Source organism: Chiloscyllium plagiosum, unplaced genomic scaffold (genome assembly GCF_037043375.1).
Source record: "Chiloscyllium plagiosum isolate Xiang-an unplaced genomic scaffold, Cpla_swu_hap1 HiC_scaffold_15, whole genome shotgun sequence".
Lineage (NCBI taxonomy): Eukaryota > Metazoa > Chordata > Chondrichthyes > Orectolobiformes > Hemiscylliidae > Chiloscyllium > Chiloscyllium plagiosum.
Window position 1 is genome coordinate 41150925 of NW_028270153.1, and position 22946 is coordinate 41173870.

The following is a 22946-nucleotide window of genomic DNA, read 5'->3' on the forward strand; positions in this document are numbered from 1 at the left end:
ATTTTTCAATAATTACAAAAAGCATTTTTGGTCTACACATATTGAAATAATTTAACAATTTCAGCTCTGCATGATCTTCCTTTCATGAATATGGTATACAATATTAGATGAAGATACACAAGTTTAGAAATGAAATAGCAAAAGACAGGAGCAACAGCAAGAAAGTGGTTCAAACCATCATCAGTATATTTAGTTTTGCAGAAATTTTCCTTGCATTCAACATCTGCACAAAGCACATATAATCACACTGATATCAAAAAAAGATTTTAACGTACCCAGTACTGGAGTTTATCACTTTGAAAATACCAACCATGCCTCAAAATTCACAAGACAACAGTGATGGCATTCTTCATTTTAGTTAGACATATAACAAACTGTTCTCTTCATTAAGAAGCAACTAAAAAACACTGAGCTATATTAAATGCAATTGGCACCGGTTTTCATTAAGAGAAAATTTGCTTTATAAATTGTAAGGTTTTACAAGAGAAATGCCTCTGCAAAACTAAAAGCATCATCCTAACTGGTTTACATATTTTGCATTTGTTTATTTATTTGCTTCCTTTAAACTAGGCTTCTCTGTATTACAGCTTATTCTCAGACCAAGTGTAATATTTCCATCTGCCCCAAGGCATTTGGCAATTCCATCCTCGAAAGGATTCTCAGGTGGAGGACAAATGATGCCTGCTCTAACTCATTTGATCACTTTCTGTGAGCCTGCTATGGAGATCCACTTAAATCCAGCTGACCACCTCCTTTGTAGTGTGTGTCAGAAAGAAATGTTGGCACAAAGGGGATTATGGGTGCGACCTGACATCCCACCACCTGTGATAATGTACACTGGAGAACTGCTTCATCACAGTGTGCTTTTAAAACTGGTTAAGAATTTGGTGCCAGTTTCAAACCTTTGAGAACTGAAAGATTAATGTTAATTATGGCTTAATCTCAAAGCTAGATCCCATGTCAGCAACAGTGATGCTTTCACAAGACCAAGTGTATTTCACACATGATCTGTATCAGTAGCATGCTCACTAAAAATAAACTATACAATTTATTTTCAAAAGCCTCTTCTTGTATAATTTGCTGCACAACTTTCTGTAGATTAGAAAAATAACTTTACTTCCGATGATTGAGATAATATCTGATGTGTTACACTCCTCCTGAACTTCAGGAAGACTAATCAACTCTTGCTGAGACTCAGCTTGAAGAGCGTCAGTTGAACTCTAACACTATACTTTCCCAGGTGGCAGTCCTTCTTGTGACCTATTGCTTTGACATCATTGTGCCATGTAAAAAAAATTATGATATGCGTGCATTGCCAGCCAAGTGAGCAATTATTGCACACCTCTAATTGTCCCAAAGAATGTCACTCTTCTATTTTTAAATGCCACTGGGAGACCAAGGAATTGGGTGGGACAGTCTTGAGGTTTATTGTGATCTCCTTCTGATGGCTTTCAGGAAAGAGGAAGGAAAGCAATAAACGTGAGTGATCAGGAAAGAAAGAAACAAAAAGGGGCATTAATTTATAGAACAGTTTCTTTTTCTTTACGAATTTAACTTATCAAATGCTTATCACAATTCACTGGAGTTGAAGTGGTTGGTTCTTGAGGAAGAGTCACACCATGAGCAATACAAACTCAAATACAAACTCCTAGCACTCTATTATTGCCCCAAGTGCTAGCTGAGACAAAAGATCAAGGGCCATCATACTGCATGCTAGTTGTAATCAGATAGTTGTATCTGGTGGTTGCATGATACAATGATAATGGAACTGGTAACTAATCTCAATAATTAATCTGACTCAGTCTACAAATAACAAATGGAACAGAACAATATGGGGAACCGTAAACCCAAAGTCACTTCTTTCCTCCCAAGCACATTGCTCTTACAAGCTACATCTCAAATTACATCTCTCTTGTTTCAAACATTTCTGGAAAATAAGTTTATCAAGTATTCATTTGATTGACTTAAAATTAACTGCTCCCACTATCATCCTGTTCAGTACATATTTCTCAATAATTTTGAATTTATCTAGCTCAAAGAGTACTTTGTGTCCTCTGATCCAAAGCACTTCACTGACGAATCACTTCAGTTTTCTAGGCAATCTATGTAGCCAATCTGCATAATACAAGGTTCCACAATGAAATAAATGACAAAGATTGGTGATGTTGATAGATGAAGGAAAGTTAATTGTCTTGGATACAAAGGACACTTTGTGTTTTACTGTGAAAAGTAACAGGAACTTTTACATCTACCCAAAAAGACAGGAGAAGGGAATTGACATCTTACTGAAAGGCAGCCGCTTGCTGATACCTTACTTCCTTCATACCATACCCAGGTACCAGCTGAAATTAATGCATTATCGTGTTCCAGGAAGCTTTATTTTACAAGAAAAATCTTTGAAGAATAGGTACTGGTGTGTAAAGATCTTTTTTTAGAAGACACTGAATAAACGTCAGTTAAAATACCGGCTTCTAGGATGTCAGACAAACTGACTTGAGGCTATATCTTGTGAAGTGCCATTGCTCTTCAAGCATGACTTACTGGGAGGCTTTCCTGATCTTACTAACTACTGAGATGTGTTGGACAGATTGGTTGGTTGATAATTGTAGTAATTAGAACCAGGGCCAGATGGATCTCATGGACTATGAGATCCTTGATTGGTGTTGTTAACCTGGGTCAATCGGGGAGTCCTGGCTGACAGATATAAACAGGAGATTAGAGCCCGGGTGTCCTTGGAGAAGGAGCATGCGGTGTCCACCGACACCCTGGAGTTGTTCCGGGAGAGGTGGGCGCCGCAGGGAGTGGAGTGCATTATTTCTCTCTCCAACTCTATTTTGATTTAGTCCCTACCCTCCCCTTCACTGTTTTGATCACACAGCACTGCCCTTTGATGTGAAGGGCAGTATTTGTCACTGGCCACCCGGGTGTTTTCCTATCTTCCTGGTGGTGGAAATTGAATAAAGATTCGTGCACTTTGTGTCTTTCACCGTGTCTCACACCTGCACACACACAGCATGGGTGCTGGGGAAAAAATGAGCACTACCGCACTTAGGTGGTAGTGTGGGGGTTAATATAAAAGAAAAAAAAGAACAAAAAAAAAAAACAGGAGTCTCGTGGAGTGCATTATATTAAAAAAAACCAGGAGATTAGAGCCCGGGTGTCCTTGGAGAAGGAGCACGCGGTGTCGACCAACACCCTGGAGTTGTTCAGGGAGAGGTGGGCGCCTCAGGGAGTGGAGTGCATTATTTCCCCCTCCAACTCTATTTTGATTTAATCCCTGCCCTCCCCCTCACTGTTTGATCACACAGCATTGCCTTTTGTGTAGGGCACTGCTTGTCACTGGCCGCTTGGGTGTTATCCTATCTTCCTGGTGGTGGAAATTGAATAAAGATTCGTACACCTTGTGTCTCTCACTGTGTCTCACACGTGCACACACACAACATGGGTGCTGGGGAAAGAAAAATAAAAAAAAAATCAACAGGTGTGCCTCAGTTTAGTTCACTCTTGAGAGCTGACTCTTGAGAGAGCTGGACCAGTGTATGTGCACGCGTGCAAGGGCTCTCAAAAAAAAACAAAATAAAGAAAAAAATAAATAAACAAGAGATTAGAGCCCAGGTGTCCTTGGAGAAGAAGCATGCAGTCTCCACCAACACCCTGGAGTTGTTCAGGGAGAGGTGGGCACCGCAGGGAGTGGAGTGCATTATTTCCCCCTCCAACTCTATTTTGATTTAATTCCTGCCCTCCCCTTCCCTGTGATCACACAGCATTGCCTTTTGTGAAGGGCACTGCTTGTCACTGGCCACTCGGGTGTTTCCTTTCTTCCTGGTGGTGGAAATTGAATAAAGGTTTGTATACCTTGTGTCTGTCATTGTGACTCACGCCTGCGCACACACAACATGGGTGCTGGGGAAAAAATAAGCACTACCGCATTTAGGCAGAAGTGTGGAGGTAAATAAAGAAAAGAAAAAAATCGAAAAAATAAACAGGAGATTCACACAGCATTGCCCTTTTGATGTGAAGGGCACTTCTTGTCACTGGCCACTCAGGTGTTTCCTTTCTTCCTGGTGGTGGAAGTTGAATAAAGATTCGTACACCTTGTGTCTCTCACTGTGTCTCACACCTGCACACACACAACATGGGCGCTGGGGAAAATAAAATAAGCACTACCGCAGTTAGGTGGTAGTGTGGGGAATAAAAAAGAACAGGAGTGTCAGACATCCTGTTCACTCTGAAAGCTGGAGTGTCGGAAGCACTCTCCTCTTGGAAAAAAATAAACAGGAGATTCACCTGCAAACACACAACATGGGTGCTGGGGAAAAATAAGCACTACCGCAGTTAGGTGGTAGTGCGGGGGAAATAAAAAAAATTGAAAAAGACAAAAAAGAAGAAGAAAAATAAAAGAGAAAATAAACAGGAGATTCAGAGGTCTTCTCTGTTTAGGGGACTGACTCTGTGCTGGCTGGTGCTACAGTCAGTGTGTTCCTGTTGGTTTCTGTTTCCTTTTTTTGGAGGGGGAAACCTGATTACTGAACTGTCTGAATTATTTAGCCAGTTTGTTAACTGGCATTCCTTTTATTTTTTTTAAAATTTTTTTATTTTCTTTTTTTAAAATTTAACCCCCACACTACTGCCTAACTGCGGTAGTGCTTATTTTTCCCCAGCACCCATGGTGTGTGTGTGTGTAGGTGTGAGATACAGTGAGAGACACAAGGTGCACAAATCTTTATTCAAATTCCACCACCAGGAAGATAGGAAAACATCCGAGTGGCCAGTGACAAGCACTGCCCTTCACATCAAAGGGCAGTGCTGTGTGATCAAAACAGTGAAGGGGAGGGTAGGGCCTAAATCAAAATAGAGTTGGAGGGAGAACTAATGCACTCCACTCCCTGCGGCGCCCACCTCTCCCTGAACAACTCCAGGGTGTTGGTCGACACCGCGTGCTCCTTCTCCAAGGACACCCGGGCTCTAACATAACCGCGGAAGAGGGGCAGGCAGTCGGCCCTAACGACCCCCTCCACGGCCCGCTGCCTGGACCTGTTGATGGCCAGTTTGGCCAGGCCCAGGAACAGACCCACGAGGAGGTCTTCAGATCTGCCCTCCTTCCTCCGTACCGGGTGCCCAAAGATCAGGAGCGTGGGACTGAAGTGCAACCAAAAGCAGAGGAGGATGTTTTTCAGGAAATCAAAAAGGGAGTGCAAACGCCCACACCCAATATACACGTGGTCCACTGACTCCACAGCGCCACAGAACAAGCAGTTGTGCTGGGAGTCCGTGAACCACCGCAACCTGCGGTTGCAGGGGACTGCTGCGTGCAGCACCCTCCACCCCAGATGCCCGAGAGAAAGGGGGGGGGACTCCCGCATAGAGAGCCCTCCACTGGGGAGGCATTCCTTTTATTTTTTTTTCTTTTAACCCCCACACTACCACCTAAGTGCGGTAGTGTTTATTTTTTCCCCAGCACCCATGGTGTGTGTGTGTGCAGGTGTGAGACACAGTGAAAGACACAAAGTGCACGAATCTTTATTCAATTTCCACCACCAGGACGATAGGAAAACACCCGGGTGGCCAGTGACAAACACTGCCCTTCACATCAAGGGACAGTGCTGTGTAATCCCCTGCTTATTTTTTTTTCTTCTTTTTTTCCAAAGTGCACCAATCTTTATTCAATTTCCACCACCAGGAAGATAGGAAAACACCCAGGTGGCCAGTGACAAACACTGCCCTTCACATCAAAGGGCAGTGCTGTGTGATCAAAACAGTGAAGGGGAGGGGAGGGACTAAATCAAAGTAGAGTTGGAGGGAGTCCGCCTGGTTTTATTTTATTTTTTTTTCTTCTTTTTTTTTCTTCTTTTTTTTGTGTGTGTGTGCAGGTGGAGACACAGTGAGAGACACAAAGTGCACGAATCTTTATTCAATTTCCACCACCAGGAAGATAGGAAAACACCCGGGTGGCCAGTGACAAGCACTGCCCTTCACATCAAGGGACAGTACTGTGTGATCAAAACAGTGAAGGGGAGGGTAGGGACTAAATCAAAATAGAATTGGAGGGAGAAATGATGCACTCCACTCCCTGCGGCGCCCACCTCTCCCTGAACAACTCCAGGGTGTTGGTCGACACCGCGTGCTCCTTCTCCAAGGACACCCGGGCTCTAACATAACCGCGGAAGAGGGGCAGGCAGTCGGCCCTAACGACCCCCTCCACGGCCTGCTGCCTGGACCTGTTAATGGCCAGTTTGGCCAGGCCCAGGAGCAGACCCACGAGGAGGTCTTCAGACCTGCCCTCCTTCCTCCGTACCGGGTGCTCAAAGATCAGGAGCGTGGGACTGAAGTGCAGCCAAAAACAGAGGAGAAGGTTTTTCAGGAAATCAAAAAGGGAGTGCAAACGCCCACACCCAATATACACGTGGTCCACGGACTCCACAGAACAAGCAGTTGGGCTGGGAGTCCGTGAACCACCGCAACCTGCGGTTGCAGGGGACTGCTGCGTGCAGCACCCTCCACCCCAGATCCCCGAGAGAAAGGGGGAGGACTCCCGTGTAGAGAGCCCTCCACTGCGGAGGCATTCCTTTTATTGAGGACTGATTGCTAAACTCCTGATGCACATAATGTGTTTCAGGTGTAACTCAGTTCTCATTAGGGGATTTTTGTTTCACTGGCTGGTTACAGCCTTGTGTTACTCTTTTCTCTTTTTTTTTGAGTAAAGGATAATGTTAATTGTGTTACTCTTTTCTCTTTTTTTTGAGTAAAGGATAATGTTAATTTTGTGGTAGGGCTTAGCTCTTGGACTCTAGTTTTCTTTGTATGTGTCTTCACTTTTTATTGGTGTTTAGACTGAGCCCTTGTTGAAGACATACATTTTACCAGAGGAGCTGTTCCTGTGGGAGGTCTAGCCCTGGGACTGGGCATCTGAAGATTGAACACCTGTGTGTGCGCGCTGGGAGGAGAGCACTTGCTGTATCCTGGAGTTTGGGAGAACATCTTTCCTTTAGGAGTGGACCAAACCCCTGTGAGTTAACTGCATCTGTACAACGTACTGTTCCTGTGAGTGGGCCTGGTTTTCCAAGACGGGGCCATGATTCTATAGAGACTGAACACCTGTGTGCTGTGCATTTGCTGCCTTCAGGAGTGGACTCTGTTTTTAGCAACAGACTCTGCAGTTTGGAGTAGACTCTATTTCCGACAATGCACATTGTATACTGGAGTGGACTATTCCTGGAAATGCATTCTATATTTTGAAGACTGTGTATAGATTTGGACTGTGTACCCGAAAGGACTCTGTTAATTTTGGTAATTAACTGTATTGTGGTGTTTCCTGGGTCTATCACCTGCACTGTCTTGTGTGTCCCTGGGTCTTGCAGGCCTTGCTGTGAGCTGGGAGGCTCATGGGTCGTCCTGAAAACTGTCACCCCAAGAGCATGAGGGTGGGTAGGCCATCTATGAACCTGAAGGTTGGTAGGCTGTCCTGAAAGCTGGAGGGAGGATAAGCCACCCTGATGCCAGTCGCCCTGAGAGCCGGATGGTAGGTAGGCCATTCTGAACACTGTTGTCCCGAGAAGGGGTAATTGGAACGGGCTGTTCTAGAGGTGGTCGAAAGGTGTGTCAGGGCGGACCAAGAACTGGAAGGGGCATGGGGTGGACCGAGAACTGGAAGGTGTGTAGGGGCGGGCTGCCTTAGAGTGGTCAGAAGGTGGGAGGGATGGGGGCTTGCTGAATCTGTATTGTATGCAGTTTTGTTTATATGTACAAATGTCATTGTCACTGTTTTGTCATAGGTGGAACTGGGATTTGAGGTCTGTCCTCATCTGTGTAAACTGGTTGAATGGTAGGGTTTGGGGCCTGGCTTTGCTGCTTCTCTCCCTTGTAAAATTGTTGTTAAATACAGCTGTAAATGTTAACTGTTTTTGGTAAACTGTTTTGTAATTTGTTTAATAAAATCAAAAAACAAACAAACAGGGGATTCACACACCATTGCCCTTTTGATGTGAAGGGCACTACTTGTCACTGGCCACTCAGGTGTTTCCTTTCTTCCTGGTGGTGGATGTTGAATAAAGATTCGTACACTTTGTATCTCTCACTGTGTCTCACACCTGCATACACACACACAACATGGGTGCTGGGGAAAATAAAATAAGCACTACTGCCGTTAGGTGGTAGTGTGGGGGGGAAAAAAAAGAACAGGTGTATCAGACATCCTCTTCACTCTGAAAGCTGGCTCTTGAGAGAGCTGGACCAGTGGCGGAAGGACTCTCCTCCTGACAAAAAAATAAACAGCAGATTCGCCTGCAAACACAGAACATGGGTGCTGGGGAAAAATAAGCACGACTGCAGTAAGGTGGTAGTGTGGGGGAAATAAAAAAAATTTGAAAAAGACAAAAAAGAAGAAAAATAAAAGAAAATAAACAGGAGATTCAGAGGTCTTCTCAGTTTAGGGGACTAACTCTGTGCTGGCTTGCATTACAGTCAGTATGTCACTGTTAGTTTTGTTTTCCTTTTTTTTGGAGGGGAAAACCGGATTCCTGAACTGGCTGAATTATTTGACCAGTTTGTTAACTGGCATTCCTTTAGTGAGGACTGATTTCTAAACTCCTGATGCACACAAGGTGTTTCAGGTGTGACTTGGTTCTTATTAGGGGATTTTTGTTTCAATGGCTGGCTACAGCCTGTGTGTAACTTTTTTCTCTCCTTTTTACTTTTGAGGAAAGGACAATGTTAATTTTGTGGTAGGGCTTAGCCCTTGGACTCTAGTTTCCTTTGTTTTTTGTATGTGTCTTCACTGTTTTTGGTGTTTGGACTGAGCCGTTGTGGAAGACATATATTTTACCAGAGGAGCTGTTCCTGTGGGGAGGCCTAGCCCTGGGACTGGGCCTCTGAAGATTGAACACTTGTGTGTGTGCTGGGAGGTGAGCACTTGCTGTATCCTGGAGTTTGGGAGAAGACCTTTCCTTCAGGAGTGGATCAAAACCCCTGTGAGTTAGCCACCTTTAAAATGTTAAAAATCACACAACACCAGGTTATAGTCCAACAGGTTTAATTGGAAGCACACTAGCTTTTGGAGCGACGCTCCTTCATCTGAATCATGACCTTTAAAATGTACTGTGTTCCTGTGTGTGGCCCTGGCTCTCCAAGGATGTGCCAGGGCTCCATGGAGACCGAACACCTGTGTGCTGTGGAGTGTGCATTTGCTGCCTTTGGATTGGACTCTACCCTTGGTTGTGGACCCTGTTTTAGCATTGGACCCTGCAGTTGGAGTGGAGTGGATTCCACTTCATGTCGCATGTCGTAGACTGGAGTGGACTCTAAATTTTTTAAAGACTCTATTTGGACTCTGTGTATGCCAAAAAGGACTCTGTTTGTTCACAATCAACTCTACCATGTTTCTTGTTGGGTTATCACCTGCACTGTCTTGTGTGTCCCTGGGTCTGGCAGACCTTACTGTGAGCTGGGAGGCTCATGGGTCACCCTGAAAGCTGTCACCCTGAGAGCTGGAGGGTGGGTAGGTCATCCTGTGAACCTGAAGGTTGGTAGGCTGTCCCGAAAGCCGGAGGGTGGGTAGGCCACCCTGATGCCATTCACCCTGAGAGCCAGATGGTGGGTAGGTTGTTCTGAGCGCTGCTGTCCCGAGAAGGGGTGATCGGGACGGGCTGTCCTTGAGGTGGTCGGAAGGTGTGTAGGGGCAGGCTGAGATCTGGAAGGCTTGTGGGCTACCCTGCACGCTGTCGTCCCTGGTGAAGGAGACGGGCTGTCCTAGAGGTGGCCGGAAGGTGTGTCAAGGTAGCCCACTGGCCGGACGGAGCATCGGGGTGGGTGAGAGCCCAATGGTACATAGGGGCAGACCGAGAGCCAGAAGATGAGTAGCTGTCCTCAGCGCTGTCTACCAGGGCGGGCTGTCCTAGAGGTGGTCAAAAGGTGTGTCAGGGCAGACTGAGAACTGGAAGGGGCATTGGGTGGACTGAGAGCCGGAAGGTGCATAGGGGCGGGCTGCCTTAGAGTGGCCGGAAGGTGGGAGGGACGGGGGCTTGCTGGGTCTGTATTGTATGCACTGTTTTTATGTAACTGGATTGGCTTTTTATGTGCAAATGTCATTGTTGAAGTCTTTTCATGTTTGAAACTGGGATTTGAGGTTTGTCCTCATTTCCCAGTAAACTGGTTGAACGGTAGGGTTTGGAGCCTGGTTTTGCTGCTCCTCTCCCTTGTAAAATTGCTGTTGTATACAGCTGTAAATGTTAACTGTTTTTTGTAACCTGTGTTTTGTAATTGCTTAATAAAATAAAAAAAATCAGGATATTATTTAATCCCTGCCCTTTTCTTCACTTTTTTGATCACGCAGAATTGCCCTTTGATGTGAAGGGCACTGCTTGTCACTGACCACTCTGTTGTTTCCTTTCTTCCTGGTGGTGAAACTGAATAAAGATTTGTACACCTGTTGTCTTTCACTGTGTCTCACACCTGCACACATACAACATGGGTAAGAATGAAAAAAACAGAAAGTGAGGACTGCAGATGCTGGAATCAGAGTCAAAAAGTCTGGTGCTGGAAAACCACAGCCTGTCAGGCAGCATCCGAGGAGCAGGAAAGTTGACGTTTCCAGCATAAGATCTTCATCAGGAATGTGGGGACCAACAAATTAATGGGGGGCGTGGGTCTGGGGGACGAAGGTAGCTGGGAATGCGAACAGTAGATGAAGGTGGGGGATGATGCTGATAAGTCAGAGCAGAGGGTGGAGCAGATAGGTGGGAAGGAAGATTTACAGGTAGGACAGTTCAAGAGGGTGGTGCTGAGTTGGAGGGTTGGAACTAGGATAAGATCGGGGAAGGGAAGATGAGGAAACTGTTGAAATCAACATCGATCCTGTTTGGCTGGAGGGTCCCAATGCAGAAGACCTTCCTTCAGGTGTCAGGTGACTAGAATTTGGCAGTGGAGGAGGCCCAGGACCTGCATGTCCTTGGCTGAGTGGGAGGGGGAGTTGAAGTGTTTGGCCATAGGGTGGTGGTGTGTCCCAGAGATGTTCTCGGAAACATTCCACAAGTTGGTGTCCTCCTCCCACAAGGAGGTTGAACAGTTCATTAATTTCACAAACACCTTTCACCCTGACCTCAAGTTCACCTGGACCATGTCAAACGTCTCCCTTCCCTTCCAAGACCTCTCCATCACCAATTCCAGCGACCTACTCAACACGGGCATCTACTTCAAATCCACCTACTCCCACAGCCACCTGGACTACATTTCCTCCCACCCTGCCTCCTGTAAAAACGCTATCCTTCTGCCTCAGCTGTATCTGCTCCCAGGAGGACCAATTCCATCATAGAACATCAGAGATGGCCTCCTTCTTCAAGGACTGCAATTTCCCTTACCATGTGGTTAATGGTGCCCTCCAGCGTATCTCCTCCACTTCCCGCACCTCCGTCTTTGAACCGCATCGCTCTAATTGCAACAAGGGCAGAACCTCTCTGGTCCTCACCTTCTACCCAAACAACCTCCAGATACAACACATCATTCTTCACCATTTCAGCCACCTATAAATAGACCCTACCACCAGAGATATATTTCCCATCCCATCCCTATCTGCGTTCCACTGAGACCATTCCCTCCGCGACTCCTTAGGTCCGCACTCCCCACCAACACACCTTTCCCTCCCGGTACCTTCCCCTGCCACAGCAAGAGGTGTAAAACCTGCGCTCATACCTCCCCCCTGACCTCCATCCAAGGCCCAAAAGGATCCTTCCACATCCTGCAGAGAATTTCCTGCACCTCCACACACGTCATCTACTGTTTCCATTGCTCTCGATGTGGTCTCCTCTACACTGGGGATACAGGATGCCAACTTGTGGAATGTTTCAGAGAACATCTCTGGGACACACACACTAAACAATCCCACTGCCCTGTGGCTGAACACTTCAACTCCCCCTCCCATTCCACCAAGAACATGCAAGTCCTGGGCCTCCTCCACCACATATTCTCATCACCTGAAGCTTGGAGGAAGAAGGTCTCATCTTCTGGCTTGGGACCCTCCAAATGCATGGGATCAATGTCGATTTCATCAGTTTCCTAACTCCCCTCTACCGACCTTATCCCAGATCCAACTCTCCAACTCGGCACCGCCCTCTTGAACTGTCCTACTTGTCCATCTCCCTTCCCATCTATACGTTTCACCCTCTGTTCTGACCGATCACCTTCATCCCCCAGCTTCATCTACCTATTGCATTCCCAGCTGCCTTCCCCAAAGTCACTCCCCCACCCCACCCCATTCATCTGCCAGACCCCTTAGGACCGCCCAACATTCCTTTTGCTTGAAACATCGATTCTCCTGCTCCTTGGATGCTGCCTGACTGGCTATGCTTTTCTACTATAAACAGGAGATAACCTATCAGACCCATTCCCTGGCTGGACTTTCCTCTTGGGAAAAACTCAGATCTGATTTTTTGTGTAGTCACATTCCACTTTGTAATTGTGCTGTACTGGGGGAAAAGCAATAAACGGGAGGTTCAGAAGGTCTCCTCAGTCTAGGGACTGGCTTTGCGCTTGCTGATCAGATCCATGTACTATGCACACGTAATAATGGTTGACCTGGTGATGGGATGTCATCTTCTGTACAGTTATTTCAATAAGTAATCTATTTGATTATTGTATAAATGCTCCTTCTATGGTCATCTAATTCTGCAGTGGGACTTGAAATTGGAGCTCAGATGCATGGACAGTTTGTGGTGCTGGAAAATGATGAAGGGCTTATGCCCGAAACATTGATTCTCCTGCTCCTCAGTTGCTGCCTGAACTGCTGTGCTTTCCCAGCACCACACTCTTGACTCTGATCTCCAGCATCTGCCGTCCTAACTTTCTCCCAGTACCACTGTGTCACACAGCCTCTCAACCTCTGTTCACTTGCTGTAAAATAAAGCATTACATTTTACCTGACTTCATGTGCTGACTAAATAATATTTTTTTTCTCTTTCAAAGGGATCACAGAGGCACATATAAAGCATCAGTTTGGTTCTCAGAATGTAGTGAGTTGGGTTCGGGTTCTAACCCTGTGTATCAATACAAAAGTTCTGTTTCTCAAATAATATTTCAATAACAGTAATAGTGCATCTTGCAGAAGCTACACATTGCTTTCACTGTGCACTGGTCATGGAGGGGTTGTTAAGGTGTGGGTGGGGTGCCATTGCTTCCATTGTGCATTGGTCATGGAGGGGTTGTTAAGGTGTGAGTGGGGTGCCATTGCTTCCACTGTGCACTGGTCATGGAGGGGTTGTTAAGGTGTGGGTGGGGTGCCATTTAGGGAAACTGATGGAACTGCATTGACTTAGATGGTATTAAATATCTTTGTGTCATTTAGACAAGTGGGGAGTATTCCTCATTCTTGTGCCTTTCAGATGGATGACAAGCTTCAGAAGTCAGGAAGTGATATATTTGCTACTGCATTCCCAGTCTCTGAGCTGCACTTGTAGCCACTGCCACTATATTTACTTAGCTGGGCCAACTGATATTCTGGTTAAGTTTTCAGATGACATCAAACCACACTAGTTGGGGAAAGGTGATGAGGTTGGGAGGGGTGGGGTGTCAGTCAATGTTGAGGATTATTACAACGAATTACAGGAAAGCATTGATAAATTAGCACAATGGACAAAGATTTGACAAGTGAAGTTCAACACAGATAAGTATGAGGTTGCACATTTTGGTACAAAGAAGAGGAAGATAACTTGTATCTCAGAGAGTGCAAGTCTGGGTAGGGGAACTAAGCAACCCTGGAGTACAAATGCACTAATCATTGCAGGTTACAACTAGTAAAAAGGACAAGCTGAGAACTAAACTTTATTTTTAGAGGTATACAACTGAAAATCAAGAATGTTATATGAACTTTGTTAGACCATGTTTCAAGTATTGCATGCATTTCTGGTCACCATATTATATTTAAAAAAAAAAGGATCTAGAGGACAGCGTGGACACAGTAGAAAAGATTTACAAGTATGATACCAGAAATAGATATATTGTACCATCATGTGAGGATTTACAGCCTGGGTTCTCTTGCCCTGGAAAAGAATGAAGGATGATCTGTTAGAGGTCTTTAAATTGATAGAATGCATATAGAGAGAATATCTTCAGTTGTGAATAAAGAATAATTAGAGGCTATCAACATAAGACATTGAAATCTAATTGAGAATTCAGAAAAAAAGTTCTTTACCCAACGGATGGTGAGAGTATGGAATTTGCTGCCACAGGGAATGTATGAAGTCAATAGTACACATGCATTTAAGGTGAAGCTAAACATATATGAAGGAAAAGGGAATAGAGGATTACATTGATGGATTGAGGATGATGAAGGACAAGAGTAGGTTTAAATAGAGCATAAACACTGGCCTAGATGGGTTGGTTGAAAGGTATATTTCTGTGTCACACATAATGGTAATGTCCAAGCAGTTGATTTTGAGGCATTCAAAGATAGCAGTTATGGTTCAATGTCACGTGGAGATGGTTAGGTTCTCTCTTACTGGAGATAGCACTTGAGTGGTTTAAATGTTATCACCACTTAGCAGCTCAAATATGCGTATTATCCAAGTTTTATTGCTTGTAAGCACAGACAGTTTCGGGATCTAAGGAGCTGAGAATAGTAATAAATTTGTGATCATCGGTGAAATCCCCACTTCTGACCTATGATGGAAGGAAGGCCAATGATGAAGAAACTAAAGATGGTTTGACTTGGAACACTACTTTGAGGAACATCTGCAGAGATGTCATACAGCTTTGACGGTTGGCTTCCAATAACAACAATAATGATCTTCCTTTTAGTGTGTGGTATAGTGGTTGAACCACCGAATATATTGAGGTCCTCAGTGTGAAGATGAGACTTCACCTCCATAAAACTATTCACAGGGTCATCAATCAATACTCTAACAGACAGATGCATCTGCAACAGGTAGACTGGTGAGAACAAAGTCAAGTAGGTGACTGCCTTTTGTTGGTTCTCACATGTAAGAAATGGGATGCATTGCCTGAGAGTATGGTAGAGGCAGATGCAATGAATGGAAGAGGGAAATGGATTATGATCTGAAAAAGTACAAGATACATGACTACAGGGAAGTGGCCCTATGTACATTTCTCCTTCAAGGAGTCAATGCATGTACGATAGACAAAATGATCTCTTTCCATGCACTAGTCATTCTTTGTTTCTATAAACTGGAGTACAGACCATAAAATCCACTGGCTTGCTCAACCATTAATATGATCATGGCTAACCTCCAGCTTCAATTTCCCTTTCATGCCCATAATCCATATCACTCTAATCCCTGAGAAACCAGAAATGTGACCATCTTTGTCTTCAATGTATTCAACAGTAGAACAGCCACAGATAGCAGATGAGAGAATTCCAATGATTCACAACCTTGATGAAAAATAAAAATCTTCTAACAACATTGAGGGAGGAACGTAGATGGCAATCAGCGGGCGTCCTCTTTGTCCATATTTTACCTGATGCCATGAGACTTCATGTGGTCCACAGTCAAAGTCAATCCTGAGTGAGTGACATGTTCCTGCCATTAGAACAGGATATCCAGAGACGCTGATGGGGAACTGGCTATAAGGTGGAATGCAACAAAAATGTCTTAACCAAGATATTAGGTAAAAACAATGACTGCAGATGCTGGAAACCAAATTCTGGATTAGTGGTGCTGGAAGAGCACAGCAGTTCAGGCAGCATCCAAGGAGCAGTAAAATTGACGTTTCGGGCAAAAGCCCTTCATCAGGAATAAAGGCAGAGAGCCTGAAGTGTGGAGAAATAAGCTAGAGGAGGGTGGGGGTGGGGAGAAAGTAGCATAGAGTACAATAAGTAAGTGGGGGAGGGGATGAAGGTGATAGGTTGGGGGTGGGGGGAGGGTGGAGTGGATAGTTGGAAAAGAAGATAGGCGGAAAAGAAGATAGGCAGGTAGGACAAATCATGGGGACAGTGCTGAGTTGGAAGTTTGGAACTAGGGTGAAGTGGGGGAAGGGGAAATGAGGAAACTGTTGAAGTCCACATTGATGCCCTGGAGTTTAAGTGTTCCGAGGCAGAAGATGAGACGTTCTTCCTCCAGGCGTTTGGTGGTAAGGGAGCGGCAGTGAAGGAGGCCCAGGACCTCCATGTCCTCGGCAGAGTGGGAGGGGAGTTGAAATGTTGGGCCACAGGGCGGTGTGGCTGATTGGTGCGGATGTCCCGGAGATGTTCCCTAAAGCGCTCTGCTAGGAGGCGTCCAGTCTCCCCAGTGTAGAGGAGACCGCATCAGGAGCAACGGATACAATAAATGATATTAGTGGATGTGCAGGTAAATCTTTGATGGATGTGGAAGGCTCCTCTAAGGGCCTTGGATGGAGGTGAGGGAGGAGGTGTGGGCACAGGTTTTGCAGTTCCTGCGGTGGCAGGGGAAGGTGCCAGGATGGGAGGGTGGGTTGTGGGAGGGTGTGGACCTGACCTTAACCAAGATATTGTTGAGTAGCCATGGCACAGCTCTCCAAACTTTGGCACAATATCCCGAATGATAGTAAGGAAAGCCAGGCTAGGGTTCATTGGATGAGGTGTGCCCTTGCTATTTCTAGTACTTAGATCAATATCTGGTGAACAATCCAACTTTATTCTTATTTTAATTTTTTTGCAGACCTTTGATATAAGCGAGTGTCTTGCTAGGTAATCTCAGAGGTAACAACATTGCTATTGGTCTGGGTAAAGGTGGCAGAGTTCTTATCTGAAGGGCATTGGGGAATTAGATAGGCTTTCCCAACAAAGAATTTTCGGATTAGTATTAACATGACCACCACTTTATTTTCCACATATTAACTAATTGAAAGTAAATTCCTCCATCTCCTTCAATTTAAATGCCCAGATAGCATTTTGATTGATGTCTTTGAAGTGTGGGTATCTGGGCTGTTAGACTAGTAACATTACTGCTACAATACTGTCAATTCTTTTTCCTCTGCATCAGCATACACAAGAAATAAAATCAAACACTGGTCCATTTTTTTGTCATTATTTATTTTTACATAATTAACCAATAACCCAGTCTCTAAAATAAATGTTAATAGTGCAATTCCAACAATCAAACATACAAAGTTAAATAAGGTAACAGGCTGAACTTGTATTTCCTATAATCATTTAAAAATCAGGAATCCAGTTCAGTAATGTTCAATTATGGAATTCTCTTAAAATTCATCATTCTCCAATAGTAGACACTTTCTAATATTTGATTAAATATGTGGAAGGATGATTTGTACTATGCTGTGCATGCATTCTCAAAGCTGAAGATTTACATTAGTTTTATACAGCAATACACTGGGCGAAGCTGTCAACCCCAGTTAAAGGAATGCAATCAATCAATAACAAAAAAAGAAATGTGACTGAATCAAGGCCAAATAATAAAATAAGGCATTCTTCGGGCTTTCAGAGTTAATACGGGCTTTTGTAGAGCTTTATGAATTGTGCTGCAACTTGGTGTTCATCACATGCTCATCTTGGAGAAAAGCAGGGACCCAGGTTGTAATATTGTCAATTAATTTTAATAAGTAGAAAATCACTTGCTAAATAGTGGTGATTTTCTAAGATGAGCTCTTTGGGAAACACTGGATCATGGAATCACTCATAAGGTTACTCAGAAAGAAACAGATTTAAGTACAGCTCTGCTTTGGAAAACATGCACAGCATCCAGAACTCCTCTGTGATCTCAAACTTAAAAAAAAGTCAAATGTAAATCTACAAAGGTATTGAAGTTATCCTTAATTGCTCTATTTTGCTTTAGCACTAACTAATCCCTATACAGTTTTTAACAACATACTTAAAAAATCCACTATCTTTCACTTTCAAGAAAAAAATGTTGGAAAATTTGATTCAAAATAGAATTTCAATTTTCAAGGTCTCTTTTAGATAGCAAGGGTGATTTTAATTTTTGAAAATCTAAAATTTGACTTAGAGGACCATATTAATGATCTCATCAGCTGTCCTATCCACATTTCTGAGGTTATCAAGCTGAGAAATTATCACGGAAAATAACAATTGGCTTTAGCTTAAAGGAAGCTTCCATTCATCATATGGCAGTCTTAACTGAATTGAAAATGTGTTGCTGGAAAAGCAGTGTCCCCAATATAGAGGAGGCCACATTGGGTGCAGTGGATGCAGTAAATGATGTGTGTGGATATCCGCCACAAATTCACCTGCGCCTCCACATTGGGGAGACAGGCCGCCTGCTTGCGGAACATTTCAGAGAATACCTCTGGGACACCCGGACCAACCAATCCAAGCACCCCGTGGCTCAACACGTCAACTCCCCCTCCCACTCCACCAAAGACATGCAGGTCCTTGGACTCCTCCATCGCCAGACCATAGCAACACGAAGAGGAAGAGCGCCTAGGAACCCTCCAACCACAAGGGATGAACTCAGATTTCTCCGGTTTCCTCATTTCCCCTCCCCCCATCTTGTCTCAGTCCCAACCCTCGAACTCAGCACCACCTTCCTAACCCGCAATCTTCTTCCTGACCTCTCCGCCCCCACTCCGGCCTATCACCCTCACCTTAACCTCCTTCCACCTATCGCATTTCCAACGCCCCTCCCCCAAGTCCCTCCTCCCTACCTTTTATCTTAGCCTGCTTGGCATACTCTCCTCATTCCCGAAGAATGGCTCATGCATGAAATGTCGATTCTCCTGTTCCTTTGATGCTGCCTGACCTGCTGCGCTTTTCCAGCAACACATTTTCAGCTCTGATCTCCAGCATCTGCAGTCCTCACTTTCTTCTAAAGGTTTCACAAAATAGAATGCTATGGGAAAATTGTATTTAAATTTAATTTGGCTGCAAGATACGTGGTCTATGATCATGGTATTGCTCTTCAGCAGAGACCAATGTATAGGGCTGGTACAGAATTTAATCTGGCATCAACAATTTTTTTTGGAAAGCAGCAAATTAAATTTCAAGTATCTTCGCAACAGTTACCAGTGTTGAATATCGTGGAACTTTCCCATTCTTTGGTGAATAGATACCTCATCCCTACAAGACTCTGTATGCTACACATCAATTGCCAGCTAACATTGGACCAGGTGATATATTTTGCTCCTTAACCAAATTCTAAGATATGCGTGACATAGTTTCTGACCAGTTTTCTACCAATTATATTCCTTTCCACCCCATTTCCAGTCAAGTCTCCATGTCTCATCTGCCCAGATAACCCAGATGATATAAGCTCACTACATGGAGAATTATTCTGTCACAGTGAGTTCATGTTCCAATACATTAAAGAAAATGTCAACTGAACATTAACTATTCAGGTTAAGCATTCAGCTGTAAATAGCTTACCCCACGATGTAGACTTACAATTTTAAATATCACAGTGAAAGGTTCATTTAAATAACAATTCCATATGTAAAAAGAATGCTCAAAGTGGTGTGGGCCTGTCATTTAAACAAGATGATATGTTTTTGGGAAATAGAGTTGAAGTTAGAATTTGTAATCATCTGAACAATAAGAATGGCTTCAGGAGACCCTGGAGTTGATTAGGCTTCCTAGTCAATGCTGAACAAATCCATTGACATTAGATGTGAAATATTGTGCAGAATATGCTGATTTTCACCACAATGAGCAAAACAGCAAGAAGACTTTTTTCTCAGTTTCTCTAAAGTCTACATTTTGGGAGCAAGATTTTTAAGGTCAGGTAATCGTTTAAGCAAAGCATGGTGATCTATCCCAACAGTTGCTACAAGTCCACCAGAATTGGAAGGAGAGTCACTGTAATCAATGTTGTCTCCTTCAATTGTTGTCATATGCCCCCCTAGAGCTTTCAGGATGGCATTACCGGCACAAATGTCCCACTTCTTAATGAAGGTGACGTGGATGTACAAATCTGCACTGTCAGGTTGTATGTCTTCTCTAGTATCCAAAAGTGAAAGAACTTTGTATCCTGTTGTGTATTGGAGCAAAACAAAATACAGTGTTAAAATAAGATTTCCAATGTTACAGAAATATACAGATAGCCATTCAGCCTTTAAAACCTGCCTCGCCATTCAATATGATCATGGCTTAATATTTCACCTGAAGAATAAATATAAAACAGTTTTAAAACAGTAAAACATTGCTGGTCAGTATCACAAAATGCCAAACAAACTCATGCTTGAACTAGTATCAATGTGGCAAGCAAATAAAAGATTAAAATTCATGAGCATTAGAATTCAAGAGCCTCAATGAAGCCTAATATAAGGTTAATATGTATCCAGAAACTACAGAAGTAAATAAATGTATTAATTTCTGCTGTTGCTCAAGAATCATCCATTGCTCCAACTGGAATAGTGCCGAGTGTGAAATATCAAGTTACTATACAAATGCAGACCCCAGGTAGGCAGCACTTAAAACACAAGCTTAGCCTCTTTTGGTGCAGATGCAGCATTACATCAGATGGTAACACTGACATTGGAATTAGTCCTGGTAACAGGGAGGTGCAGAAGAGGGCATCCTTCATTTGCAGCTGGTCAAAGCGATTTCCAACACATTCGTTGTACAGGTGAACTTTTTCATATCCATGGCTGTATCCAGTTCTCACCTCAATTACCACTCCAAGTTGCTGGCCGTGACTTCATTCCAATCAACTTCGGGGACAAACCGTATTAAAATAAGGCCTTGGAGTTTTAATAGCCTAGATCTTAGACTGAGAGTTCACCCATTCTGCCATAAACCCCCGCAGGTTAAAACTGGGTTTGAATTCCTGTCATAATCAAATTGCTCAATGCATAAATAATAACAATCACAGTAGTCATAGAGTCATACAGCACAGAAGCAGAAACCTTTGGTCCAACTTGTCCATGCTGACCAGATATCCCAACCCAATCTCGTCCCACCTGCCAGCACTCAGCCCATATCCCTCCAAACCCTTCCTATTTAATCTTCCCTTTCTGCAAAAAGAGTTATAAAAGTCATCACTATTCAATTAGAAATTAAGTTAGAAATTCAGAACAATCAAATCAAAGTGACCATCACTTCTTGCCCTGGACAGATTCTGTCCCTCCCTGGGTTCATTTCCTTTCTCTTTCAGTTGCTGCAAATAGATAATTTCACCACAGAACTTTAAAAAGAAATCCGCAGAAAAGGTTGTCTGACAGATATAAGAGAGAGGAGGAAGTGTCAGTCTGGGTGAGTATTTTTATTTTAATCTTATTAACTGCAAAACCATGATACATCATTTAGCTGGAGTTAAAGGATGTGGGCATTCCACATTAATTCACTATTCCTAAGTGTGTTTAAGAAGACGATGCTGAATTGTTCTCTGTAATTACCACAGTATGCTTGACATCAATACAGCCTCATAGATCTTAAAAATGAAGTTCCAGGATTTTGACCCAGCAGCAGTGAAGGAGTTCAGGGTTGTGAGAGACTTGCAGGAGAGGTTTTAGGTAGCCCCTTTGCAGTAACTCTTCTAGGTGAGAGAGATCATGGGTATGGAAGGTAATTTCAGAGAAGTCTTGGCAAGTTTCAGTTGTGCACGTTGATGCTAAATTGACATGGTCAGCCACAGCCAGACAGTCCAGTGGCTCAGCAGTTAACATTGCTGCCTCATAACACCAAGGACCTGGGCTCGATTCCATTGGGTGACTGTCTTTGTGAAGTTTGCACGTTCTCCCCACGTCTATGTGGGCTTTCTCTGGCTGTTCCAGTTTCCCACAATTCAAAGATGTGCAGATTAGGTGGGTTAGCTGTGGGATGCTCTTCAGAGGGTCAGTGCAATCTCGGACTGAATGGTCGCTTTCTGCACTGTAGGGATTCTCTGTTTCTAGGTATTGCAGTTGTTGTGGTTAAATAGAATCAAAAACAAAACATTATTATAAATACAGCTGACATAAGTGGTGACACAGTGCAGTGAGCAGGTATGACACAGGTGTGGGGTTGTAATTACACAGAGGAGTGCTCAATCCTATATGGGCGATGGAAAGCACAGGCCAAATGTAGCAATTTCCCACAGGGAATGTGTCAAATTGGAATGACAACCAGCCTGACATGCACAGTTCCCACCAATGATGTCCAGAATCCCTTTGGGAGAATCTTGGAAAAGGACAATCTATTAGATCTTTCTGTTGACAAAGAGCAATGCTGGAAAATCTAGCATCATGAGAATATTTTAATTTCCATGTAGTTGCATTTGTTTATCTGCAACTGCTGTTCTATTTATGATTTTGGTGCAACCTAATACCATAATAATATATAACAATAATTTCCATTGTCCAGTGGATTATACTTCAGTTGATTTTCAACTATTTGCAAGGAACTAGCCAAGCATTAGTAGTTGACCTGTTAATAAGCAACAGTAAAGAAATAATTTCTTATGCCAAGTACTACACTTTATTAATAACTATGCAGCAGGCAGCTCATAATCAAAAAACGATAATTGAACTGGATCAGGCAAGTATATACTGCAGACGAATTCTCACCAAGATTTTTGATGAAACGTTAATTGATAGAATCCAACAGCAGGGGGAAAGACTATCTGGAATTATCAAGGACACAATTACAACTGAGTTACTAATCAAGGTAAATAAACTAATTCAGGTGCTGGGAACAATGTGCTCAAGTTGGCATATAATAGGTCACTCCAGCCACAGCTCCTCTGCTTTACCATCAGTTCCTTTTCCTTCTCTTTTCTGCAGTTCTTCTTTCTAACTCCACACTTGCTCCTCCCCAAACTTTTAACTTCATAAACTTGCCCAGAGGGAGTGGAGAATTAAAGCGACTCTGCGTGCAGCCCAGCACACGAGACGAGTTAGCAACCATGCTGCGCAGGAGGTGTTTTGTGGGCCAAAGCCCGGAGTGGGAGGCAGTCCAAGCCCGGTCTGGCCTGTGAGTCGATTCCCGGAGGTGAGTCCTGAACGCTGACCAGGGAAGGGGATAGCGAGTCTTTGTGTACTGAGACCCAGCAGGCATGGACTATCTGAAAAGGACTATAATTTGAGTACTTTTTAAA

General features: G+C 43.8%; 1 protein-coding gene across 1 annotated transcript in view; it reads right to left on the reverse strand.

Moving 5' to 3' along the window:
- Window positions 1–16972: 16972 nt before the first annotated feature.
- The window catches only part of bpnt2 (3'(2'), 5'-bisphosphate nucleotidase 2), a 58065-nt gene continuing 52091 nt past the window's right edge, over window positions 16973–22946 (reverse strand). The window contains exon 5 of the mRNA XM_043710294.2: window positions 16973–19901. Coding sequence (XP_043566229.1) covers window positions 19624–19901 — 278 coding nt within the window. The 3' untranslated portion in view covers window positions 16973–19623. The remainder of the gene's footprint in view (window positions 19902–22946) is intronic.